Consider the following 12308-nt stretch of genomic DNA (forward strand, 5'->3'; position numbering starts at 1 on the left):
CATTCGTTTTTTATTAGTTACCCTTGATGTAAGCTCCCCTCTAAACTTGACTATGTCCTTTTTATTGTAGAATACAGAAAGCAATTTTCAGCTTTGAAGTTATGAGACCCTAAGAACAGGATTATCATGAAAACCACTCTTTCCCTCTGTCTGCTGTAGCATATACAGTGTCACAGGTGTCCTATTAAAATACAGTACATTCCCATGTTCTATTGCAGGATAATTTTCAGAAATGGAGCATCTTGTAAAGTGAGCAGGGAACCACTGTTTGTCATTCCTCCCAGTACAAGAGCTAGGGGGCATGAAGTGGAAATAGCAAGTAGCAGGTTCAAAACAAAGACAGACATTTCACCCATGATGTAATGAAGCTTTGAGCAGGAGGTAATGTTGCTAGAAATATACATATGCTCAAAAGTGACTCTTCATGGAAAGAAAATAAATCAGGAGCTGTTAAGCTTTGGTGCAGGAAGTCCTTGAATCACAAGTTCAGGACTAGGGGAGCATTCTGAGAAAGCATCATCGTACACTCACCTTGCTTTTACATTCCTCTCTAGGCAGCCAGCTCACAGCTGGAGACAGGATGCTGGGCTAGATGGACCTTTAGTCTGAGAAGATGCAGCCATACATTTCCATTAGGATTCCTAAGCATGTATGTTACATAAAAGGTTATAATTTCTGCAATCAAGTATGTATAAAGTAGGAATTGCTATTTGATTTATCTTAATACCTATTATTTTTCCTTTCTTCTCTGAATTGAGACTAGCAGCCCCAAGACACAATGGGGCTTTATTATGCTAGGCATTGTATATGGGTAAAAGGTGCTCCTTCAGCTGCCTGTGCTCCTCTGCACTGTGAACCAGTGGACAAAATGTTAGAATAACTCTGCTGGTTTTATAATCAGAGAGAATTACTTAAGCAGTAAATGTACCGAGCCCTGTTGTAGAAGAAGCAGTGGCTTGGTGTGAGTCTGTCACTCACAGTCTGGCTGTATTAGAATCTACCCTTAAGGTCTTGTTCCAATATGCCAGCCGTTGCTTCTCTAGAGCTTAATATTTGAAATGATGTTTTATTTAGAATGTAACCTGTAATTAAGGAATCTCATTTGTAATGCAAATATTTGAAAAACGTGAAAAGGAAGTGTGGCACTGGGTACTGTTGGGCTGCTTCTGTTGCTCTAAGGCCCTTTTACACTACTCATCAGTACTGAGATGGCCTTAAAATTAATGTAAATTATGTCTCTTCCCTTTTTAAGGAGTCTTTACAGTGCCAAAGAGATGTAAAGGGGCATTAGTTTAAAAGGTAATCAGACCTTACATTAATCTCTCTCACTCTTCCTCTGCATATGTGTGTGCATGCATGTATGCTTAAATATATATATCTATATACATGTGGAAGAATTAGAACTTTTCTTTTTTTAATGTTTGCTAAAACATTAAAACAGTATAATACCACAGAGTGAATTTTAAGAGGTCTAAAGGCAGTCTTTGGATCTTATACTGCATAGTCCTGATCTAGTCAGTTGTTGATCTTCAGCTGCACCAAACACCACCATTATTAGGTTCCAAAACATTACAAATGGGAATGAACAGAACAGATAGGGCTCTGAAACTGAAATATTGGAGGCAAAGAAATACAGACTGCGGTATTTTTTCTGTTTATGTAAAAATGCTTATATGTATGTCTATGTGTACATACATGTTTCATCCTTTCCTTGAAATACTCAAGCTGAAGGACCCTGTGTGTTGCAGGGACAGGCTGTGAACAGGAGCCTCCCACATGTTCCTTGCCGTAGAGCAGTACTGTAAGCCCCCTTTATTTGATATGTTCTAAAATGAGGTTACACAGAGCAGACTTTCTCTGCAAATTGGTATTACAATTACCCCTTTGCCTTTTGTGTAGATGCTGGATGGGAAATTCAGAATATGAACCAAATACTCCTGTAAACACAGCCATTGACTCAAGTGGCCTTTGGAGCATGTCCTTAGTTACTCCATCCTACTTATTCCATGCTATTTCCCTATTCTCACTCCTTCATTCTTATTTTGATGCAATGCAGAAGATTTTAGGGAAACTCACGAAGGTGAAGCTCTCAATAATCTCGAATTTGAATGTTTCCTGTCGGTTTTTAATGCTTATGTTCAGCGTTTCATTCTAAAGGTCCTACTGTAAAGCCTAAAATATTTCAACAGGATCTTCGATGTACCAGCCTATATCTATAGTTACACTATGAGATAGATATTGTAAGCCTGATTTTAGCACACAGGCATACACTCAGCCTTTTAATGGTCTCATAAAACTTCTTTCCTGCAGACAGCTTCTCACCAGATACCTCTGCCAAAGCATTAAATCTGAAGGTTGAATGGGGTGTCCCCTGTTAGTGAAGCCTGTGTCCTTTTCCAAAGACCAGAGCAAGATCAGTGGGAAGTTTATCACTGATTTCACTCAGTTTAAAAAAAGGACAGTAGGGTTCCCATTAGAGATGACTTTCAGAAAACACATGAAAAAAATCTCTGCAGATTTTTATTTCCAGATTTTCAAATCAACAATACAAAGAAACAGTGTAAAAAAATCTAGTTCTCCCTGAAAACGCTTGCTTAGGTGTATACTTACTTAGTAAGTGTCGTTTTACTTATTTACTTTTTTTGTGCAAAACCAGAGATTCTTAATATTAGCAAATAGCTGTGCATGCCAGCTTGTAATATTCACCAGGAGAGCAGGAGATTCTAGCAATGTACCACGTAGTTTAAACTCTACTAACAAATTTAGCAATTTTTGAATGTCTAAAAATAGCATGCAAAGGGAGCTTCCAAGTCAGTATCAGGGCGCTGAACTTGCAGTCAAATTGATGCTTTGAGTACCCTTTGTTCCTGCAGAATTTCAGAATACTACATCATTTGTAGGACTGGGATTTAAAGTTACTATTTTGTCATGGCATAGTCTTTCTCTAGTAATAACAGATGGTATATGGCTGTTTTGAGGTGAAATCCTGACTTCCCCAGCGGTGTTGTTTCGATTATTATAACTTATTGTTATTAAATGCTGAGCTGGTAGCCCATCCTGTTAGTTGGCTGAAAGTTGCCATTGTACCACTTTCAGCTGCTTATAATATTGCTAGATTGAGGATCATGTGGATTGGGATTTTTTTTGTCATGCTGGTATGCCTCTTTTTTTCTTTTCTCTCATTTTTTTAAAGTGAAACATGGGGAAAAACTTGGGGGGGGGTTGCCCACACCACAAGTTCTGAGAGCCTCTTCATGGAAATGCTCCATACTCAGAGAAGGAATTGACTTTTGGGCCAGGAACATGTCTTTTGCCAATCTGGTGAAAACTTAGGCAAATCATAATGCTGAAAAATCATGGTTTACACATCATTGGTAGTGTTTTCTTTGACTTTAAGGAGACTCAGATCTCTGGAGACTCTTTCTTAGGAGTGTGCATGGATATGTCTGACCAGATTATATATATCCCAGAGACATGGAAGAATTGAGCATGCTGCAGGCAGGGGACCTGGACAAAGACTGGCATTTTCTGTGACCGTTTCTTCTGAATGCTTCATGCCAGGTTCTGACTGGACAGTAGAGCTGAAAGCAGGAACTTATTTGGTTTCTTTTCTGAGGGACATCCATTGCCTTCACTGATGTCCAGATGGTACAGAGGAGAAAAAATCTGGATTCACATATAAAAGGGATGAAAGCTAGACCAAAGGCAGAAAAGAAAATGCTAATTGAGACATAGGTTCTGGAGAGAGAGTGTTTGGAGCAGGAAGAGGAAAGGACTGATGGGTGCTTGTAGGTATAGGGAGTTGGTAGACTGCTTGAATAGGGACCATGGGACTAGAAACAGGGCTGGAACTGACTTAGACCATGGAACTTGCCACACAAGAAGGTAAAGGGCCAGGAACAATCTGGGGAAACAAAAGCAAGGAGACCAAGCTGTCAAGGCACTGTGCTGCAAGGGAGGTCTGGGAACAGCTCAGCCAAGAAGGTTTGGCAGGCACCTGGGGAAAGGAGATGCAGAGGACTACCAAGATCCAAGATCTGCAGCTGAGATCAAGGGAAGTTGTATTTATATACAGAACTGTCTAAGATGTTATGCATGCCTAAAAATTGGGTCTTAATTGTGTTGATTATTTGCAGTCAGAATAAGGCATTACTTCTATTTAGCAAGAGTATTAGCTACTTTTTACATGCTGCAGTGAAATTCCTCTTGCTAGGTAGGCTTGTTCAGACACTATCCTCTTTGTCCTTAGCACAGCTTTGTTTCACAGAAGGTTCAATTTGACCCATAGCAAACATACAAAATTTTATGGCATGGGAGAAATAAAGGTTTAATTGACGTGGGATTAGTCTGGCTTTTATTACTAATCATTGGAGAAGCCAGAAGTACTTTATGTAGGTCATCCCAAACAAGACTCAGTGAATGCTTTTTCCTCTCTACATCATCATCTGCTTTGTTTATGCCATGCTAAAGGCAACAGTTAATTCACACACTTTGAAAGTGCTAAATGTTGCAATCCAAATTGTCTACTGGTGGGAACTGGGACAGCTACACAGGAGGAAATTAAACTGCTGCCATTTATAACCAGATTATAGTTTCATCCTGGGCTGCTGTTTTCATCTCAGTGGCTAAGCTGAGTTGATTTTGTGCTATGAGTCTTAACTGCACACACCTAGGAGAAGGAAAGATGGACTGAAAGTTAAAAGTTTTCATCTAAGCTGCTCGGTTCCTGTTGTGTTCACATGATATTGAGTGAGTGACTTAAACCTAATGTCATCTCACCTCACCTTAACCACTTGATGAGAGAGAGATGCCTACATTAGGGTTTTTATCTCCTTCCCCAAGATCTAAATAGCCTCTAGAGACAAAACATTGTTTGTTGGTGGTTTTTTAAAATATTGCTAATCCCTAAGAAAATACATCTGATCCTGGATTTTGGATTGATCTCATCTGAGATTAAATCCTGTAGATTTTGGTGGGAAGTAAATTGTTTCTGTGACACAGCAGTTAAAAAAAAACGAAGCCGATCACAAATTTGCTTACACTAGGAACAGCCTTAGGAAGGTAGATTTATGAGCAAACTAACCAGTTCACTAGTTTCACTAGTTTCACTAGTGAAGGGTACATGTTGTATGCCATGTATCATATGGGTCTGCTATCTATCACATGGATAGAAAACAGCACCTCATCTCGTACAAATGTATTAGTCAGACAAGTAGACCTGGTAAATCATGAGAATTTATGGTAGCGTTGAATACCTTCTGTCCTGCCTGTGCCTCTCTGGCCAGCCTAGCTTCAAAGACTACGTTTCCTGAGATGAAGTCTGATCATCACCTGCCACAGCTGGTTGCCCAGAGAAGTAACCTAGCATACATTTTTTTCTGTATTTGTCTCTTTGTTTTGGTATTGTGTGTGTCATGGCTGCCATTTTTATTTCTGAAAAAAGAAACATCATGATGCTAATGAAAGCACTTGTTTCCCACTACAGTATTTCCTAAGAGAACATCTATCATACACAGTCTGAAAAGGATACCTTTTTCAACTGTGAAAGTGTTTCCTACAGGTAACATTTCCCACATGCTCAGTGGCAAGTAGCCTTAGCATTGAAAATCTTGTAGGAACAGTGAATCTTATGCTAAGCAGGTACTCACTTATGAGAATACATGCTGTCACTCTAAGGTTGAGAAGTCTCTGCTATATTAGGTGTATTGTTGTAAGTATAATGAGGGGTTCATAATGGGGATGCCATCTTTTTATCAAATCCAGCTGATATTAAGGTTCTCATTTTGATGGTGCATTGTGTTTAAGTAAGCATCTGTTTCCATAGATCTGTCAGCATTCCCATTGTAAACCCATCATTTCAAGAAGACATAATGTGGGAGCAAACCTTAAACGAAGCTATAAGTTCTTTGTCTGTAAATAATGGATCTACACAATATGCGTGCTATAGATAAGATTATATCATTGGAGAAATTTTATGTGATCATGTAACTGAAAAATAATATGAGGTAACTCAGAAAGATAAATTTAAGGATATATATGTGTCTGTCTTAATCAATTCCCTATCTTTTGAATGGCATGCATCTTTAACATTCTTCATTTTAAATATGTGTGTAAAAATGGCTTGTGACTGTGTGCAATATGCATTTATAGATTGTATGTGTCTCTTCATAGTAAAGACAAAGCAGCCTTTATATGTGTGTGTGATACTGGGGCATGGGTATCTAAGTGTATATATGAATAGGGAGAATAAAGAAAGTGAGAGAAGGAAAAGGGCTCTTAAACTGCATAAAACTGTGTGGCACCCAGCTGTTGGTCCTGATAATTTCTCCATGTCGTACCATTAGCTTCAGTGAGGTAGCTTGTGAGCTTACGAGTTTTGCTGAACCGAATCCAGAGTGCCTAGTGTGTCCAGCATTGCTTCCAGCAGAAGAGGAGTTTTCATATGGATAATCACACGGTATTTCATTCGAGTGCCTGTTGCCTCACCATTGCAGGATAGGCCCATCCTTAACACAAACTGCTTGCCACGTATGCGGTGACAATGCTACAGGCCAGATCACAACCTGTCCTGTGCTGGTTGTCCTACCTGAAGGAGCACACCTTAAGTAAGCTGTGTTTGCCCAGCCTGCAGAGCATGGCTCCTAAGGCTGCCTAGCAGTTTGGGCTCATGGTATGAGCAGGCAAGGATTGCACAACCATTCCTGCAAAATGCTGATGGAGCTGCATGTCTGCCAAGTGATGCCCACATATTGGCCAGGGCTCTCAGACAGGCTGTGTTTGGGCTTCCTCCTGGCAGCCTGCCTGCACTCGAGTGAAGAGCATTGGGGGCAGAGGCTGGGGGAGAGTCAGAGCACACCATGCTCACAGTCCTTCTGAGGACTGCTCTCTCCAAGGGGTATGGACACAGCTGTCTCATCTCTTCTCTTGGGTCCCAACAGTACATACAGTACTGAGCATGAGTCATGGGAAGTGCCAGGGAGAACCTAGCGGACTATCAGCATAGCTACAGGCTCAAGAAAAGTCTGACAGGACAGAGACAAAATCCTGACCCTAAGAAATGCAGCAGAAAGAGCAAGGTTTCCCTTTCCCTGAAGCAGAAGGGATCCTCTGCTGTTTGCTGATCTCCTTCACTTCTGTCACCAATTCTGTGACTTGGTTTCACCAACAAAATACTGGGGCCTCTAAAAAGCTGTATCTCCTCCTCTTCCCCCACCTAGGGCTCTGTGGTGCACAAAGCTGTAATTTAGCCCCAAATGTTATTCTGCAACTCATAATTAAGTATTTATATCCTCTTAGCTTGCAATCCGAATGTAATCTGATAATCATTCAGTGACTGCCTGGTTAATAGCTGCTGTGCAATTATAAACTTCTAGCCTGGTCATTTGTAGATACAGCAGGATAGTAAGGTACCCCTGAAATGTGTTTTGCTTTTGTTTTAACCATTTAAATTTCAATCATCTCCTTGATAATTCTGTTAAGGGCATCCTAATGTCTCTTTTCAAGGAAGAAACAGAAAGATACAGTATTCTTTTTAGTCATTGTTGTAAATATTGGGTTTAATTCAAATATTGTTTGAATGTGATTTGGAAAATGAAGTACAGGCTCAGTTGAATGATGATTTGTAAAGCAGAATGAATGAAACTCCAAGAATACATAAAAGAACTCCTGATTTCTGTTCCACCAAAAGAGATCTTGATTTCAATAGAAGTTTTGCTTGAGTAAAGATTTATCAAGATTCAGACTCTCATCTTTCTAAAAGCAATCTCTCTTGAGGGATGTTTTAAGATCTGTGCAGAACAATAGCACAGAATAATGAGAGACTGATCCAAAACTCATTGAAATCAAAGGAGATATTTCCATTATTCAAAAGAAGATTATAGAGTGATGTACAGGAAAATATCAGGAATTATTCCGTCAGCCTTCACAGGAGAACATTCAGCTGTAAGCATTATTGTTGATGGCAACCATTATGCTTATAGTTCCAAGCTCTTCTTCACACAGTATTAGAACAAGAATCACCTACATTTTCCATTTTTTTTTCTTGAAAATGGTAAAACTATTACTTTAAATCATTCTGAACAGGACAAAAAGAAGATATTTTTTAATGTAAATGAATGTCATAATTCAATAATCTGTTTGTTGCATGAAACAGTTTTGAAGTGCACTTTTATCAAAACTTGTAAAATTCCTATAAAATGAATATTTTTCTTAAGTACTGATAAATATGCAATCGTATTCTTCTTGTAGGATGTTCTTAAGAAATAAAATATTAAAATGATACCTTTATTAATAACCTACATTTTAGAGCAACACAAACATAATTCTATTTGACATGTTAAGGCCATATATCATTTTCATCTTAATTACATTTTGTAGTACATTTTACAGCAGGTATGACTTATTTTTCCTTTTAAATTAATGCATTTTAAATAATTAGCCAGATGTTTGGCTTTAAAATAATATAGTTCAGGAATGGAATTGGTCAGCTGCACAGACATTTGGTCAGTTTTTCTCTTCCTTCTTTCCCCAGAGCAAAACTTTTATTCTCTTAAAGCTAAATGTCTAAGTGACTTGGGATTGGATTGCTTTGAGATGCCCATTTTGACTTTGAAGGGGCTTGGTTTCCAAGGGAGACAAAAAAATACCTGTTCTCTGTCAATCTGCCATCCCTTGGATTTCTCAAACCATGTATCCAGAAGCATAAATCCCGTTAAAAGTGTAGGCTTAATTCTGGCACCACTGCTGTTTAAAGACGAATTCATTGCAAAATTGAACTGGTGCAGATATATAAATCTCAAGAGACGAAATAATGGTCGGTTAAAGATGTTACTTTTCCAGCTGTCTGTCCATGCTGCTAGCAGCAGTTACTATTCTTCAACAGAGGCAGCAGAACAGGAATCGCTCAGTCCAGCATACAAGCTTAACCTGCTGCTGAGTCTTGTCTACTGGAGCTGTATGTCTGCAAGTAGTTTGAAACACTGCTGCTAATAAGGAATTAGATTATGCATCATGTTGGAGCATTAACTCTGAAACTTGGCGATTATTAAATTTGTGATTGTTCACTGTTTCATTGCTAGTCTGGATGTTGAAAGTAATACAGATAATATGTACAGTATATAGACCATAATACAATGGTCTGCCTGCCTTATCAATTTACTTACAAGTGCTTTCATCTAATCTCTTGTCCAGTGACTTGCAGGAGCGAGGCTTGGGAAAACCATGCTACTCTGTATGTTCCACTTCCACTCCCCATTGCATCATACTGCAAGTTCCCAACCTCCTCGTTCTCTCTGATTTGCTAAAATAATTATAAAGAACTTCTCTTTATGTCTACTCTTTCCTTACAGCTCCAGAAACAGCTGTCTGAGCTGGACGAGGATGACTTATGCTATGAATTTCGTCGAGAACGTTTCACCGTCCATCGCACTCATTTGTATTTTCTACATTACGAATATGAGCCTGCTTCGGACAATACCGATGTAACACTGGTGGCTCAGCTTTCAATGGACAGGTAAGGAAAATCTCTTGTTCGTGATGAAGCATGAGACAACAAATATTTTCTTACAGAGAAGTACAACTATGTAATGCTTTGGGGAAAGAAAAAACTCACGTTAGTAGAAACTTAGATGTCATACTGTAAGACCTTTCTTGAATTAGGAGTAGTGCATGTAGATATCACACATGCATCCAGACTTCATCTCTGCAGTGCACACACGACTGTGGGTAGAGTTCATGGGAGGCTGAATACTGGAACTGCAGGGGTTGTTACTTGTCACGATTGTCAGGCATTATTAGTTTATGCAGTTGAACGGCAAGTTAGGAAAAACAGATGTTTGTAATAGACTTAAGCAAGGAGCTGTAGCGGACCAAGTTTTTACACACAGTATTTCCTCATTAGACAATGTTAGTTTTGCTTTCATTGCCATTTTCCTTGCAGAAAATTTCAATTAGTGATTTTTCTTATAGTGAAAATCAAAAATAACGTTTTAGTTTCAAATTGGGAAGTTGAAAATAAAACTTTTTTTTTGATGTGCTAGTGTGAAATGAAAAATCTCCTTTTGAGACGAGTCATTGCATTTTTATACAAACGCTGATTTTCAGAATAACATTTCTACTTTAACTCTTTTCAACTTTCAGTTCTGATGTAAAGTGGAATTTAACTGGTATTTCATTTGGGCTATAAGATCCATTTTGTGACACGTTCCACCTGCACCTTTCTGATTCCCACCATTGCAATTGTTGTTTTTCAGAAGCTCTGAAAGTGCAGTCCGGATCAGCCAGCCTTGTGAAATTTTTAATTGTCAGTCTCCTTTTTCCTCCTGCTTCTCAGTTTGAATTTAGTCCAAACTTTGTAGTTACTGCTATGAGAGTGGGTTACAAAACAGGTCAGAACTCCTTGAATGTTAGCCAGAAACTGATATTTCATTTAGCGGAGCACATGCAGAATACAACATGACCCGTGAATACCACCACTGCTACACCAGTGGAAGGTCAGCAGTATTCAAGGAGAGTCAGAGGAATTCAGATCAACAAAACATTTACAGCCTGTTTTAAAAATAAACACGAATGAATGAGGGTTATTCTGTTTCACCAGTGCCTCAGCACTGAATCCTGCACATTGTGTTATGATTTGCTGTGCACATCAGTGTCTGTTCCATTGATTTTTAATTGAGGAAACATTTTCTTAAGTGTTCACAGACCTTTGAGTAAAAAACTAAAGAAATAAATTAAGCCAGACCCTGAGTGAGTGCCACAGTAAATTAGTAAAGCTGCTGTGTGCACATGGTATGTTTTCCCTGCAGAATTTAATTCAAAAGAACGAGCTGGGGCTCAGTGCTGATTCACTGGCACTGATGCAAAGTCTGAGTGTCTGTTTCCCTTTCTGGATCCTCTCTGGGGTACATGTTTTTATTGATAGACAGAACCACACATTTTTATTCAGGAAGAACAGCCCTCCTGATACTGTGCAGGAAAAATCTTCCCTACTTCAGTGGTGTGTTGCTATGAATTATTGATTTGAGTTGGAAATGCTTTCTTTCAGCTAAAATCAATAAATAATATCATACCAAAGAACTGTTTATGTGCCTTATTTTCTACCGCATCTTTCAGTTACTGCCTTATTTTTTTTGTATCTTCTTTAAACCACTTTTATTAAACTCCTCCAGCATAGCTGTAGACATTTAAGAATACTGTCTCAGATGTAAGCTGACATGTACGTAAACATAAACATTGTGCTATATGCTACATTCCTGCATCGTTCTTTCAAATGATCATCCAAGATGAGGAAAAGAAAAAAAGTAACTCCCAGTGTCTCTAATTATAGTCCTGTTGGAGTTGAGACTGGCACGACTATCGTGACAGGCTTATGTTCGCCTGTGCTATAGGCTTGGGGAATAGAAGAGAGGGATGCAGTTTAGGAGCTAACATTAATGCCTTTAGATAGAAGCTTGGAGACAGACTTCGTCCAGTGTTGTTCATTATTGGTTAATTGTCACCTTTTATACTGATGTGACATTTTCTTGGATAATGGCTTGGTTGCATCACTGTGGTTTTCATGCATGTGTTTTGGTTAGGCAGCCTTTCTAAAGGCACGGTATGTACCTGGGGTTCAGAAATCAGAGTGGGTGTTACAAAAACGTGAGATCAGAATGGGGACAAAGAAAGACAGGATAAGAATTACAGTGATTGAAGTCTGGGTGAGAATGAGTTGTAAATTGGTTGAGTATTCTTAAGAAGAAAAGTGAAAACAAATAATCTCACAAAACTATTGAATTCCAGCAGAATTCTCTTGGCTGAAACAGACCTTTCAAAAAATTTTCCAACTAAATTATGACCCCATTATTATGCAGTACAGGAGTTTATTTTCTCTGTAGTCTCCTCAAGAGAATGCATTCCTCGAGACCTCTAACAAAACCAAAATAACTTGGTCATGTTGAGCTTAGAAACTCGTAATTCTAAGTTTTATGGTCAAAGGAGACTATTGTAACAACCTACAGAAAGTAGATTATGGAGCATCGCCCAGCAGTCCCTGTATCAAACTCGTGGAAGTGGAGCCTGTCAATGAGAACAACACAGCAAAATGGAGTATTCTGAAGGGACTAAGCTGTCCAGATGGAAATTTATACCAGCAAAACCGAGTTCCCACTTAACTATCGTGAAAAGCTTTGCAGGCATAATCAGGTGTGCTATTTAAATAAGTTATGTATGCCATTTGTCCACTGCTTGGAGTCCTTGAAAGGCATTTTGCTGCGTTTCTTGCTAGGCAAGTATTCCATTTTTAAAAGGCTGCCCTAAATCTGAGTGCTGAT

At 38.9% G+C, this 12308-nt stretch overlaps 1 protein-coding gene across 4 annotated transcripts in view; it reads left to right on the top strand.

Moving 5' to 3' along the window:
* The window catches only part of LARGE1 (LARGE xylosyl- and glucuronyltransferase 1), a 300056-nt gene that overhangs the window by 266319 nt on the left and 21429 nt on the right, over positions 1-12308 (top strand). For all 4 annotated transcript variants that reach the window (XR_011048183.1, XM_068400631.1, XM_068400632.1 and 1 more), the window contains one exon: positions 9348-9511. Coding sequence is in view for 3 of the 4 variants with exons in the window: in XM_068400631.1 (XP_068256732.1) it covers positions 9348-9511 (164 nt within the window). In the remaining variant the exon portion in view is untranslated. The remainder of the gene's footprint in view (positions 1-9347; positions 9512-12308) is intronic.

The sequence above is a fragment of the Nyctibius grandis genome, chromosome 5 (assembly GCF_013368605.1).
Source record: "Nyctibius grandis isolate bNycGra1 chromosome 5, bNycGra1.pri, whole genome shotgun sequence".
NCBI classification, from domain to species: domain Eukaryota; kingdom Metazoa; phylum Chordata; class Aves; order Nyctibiiformes; family Nyctibiidae; genus Nyctibius; species Nyctibius grandis.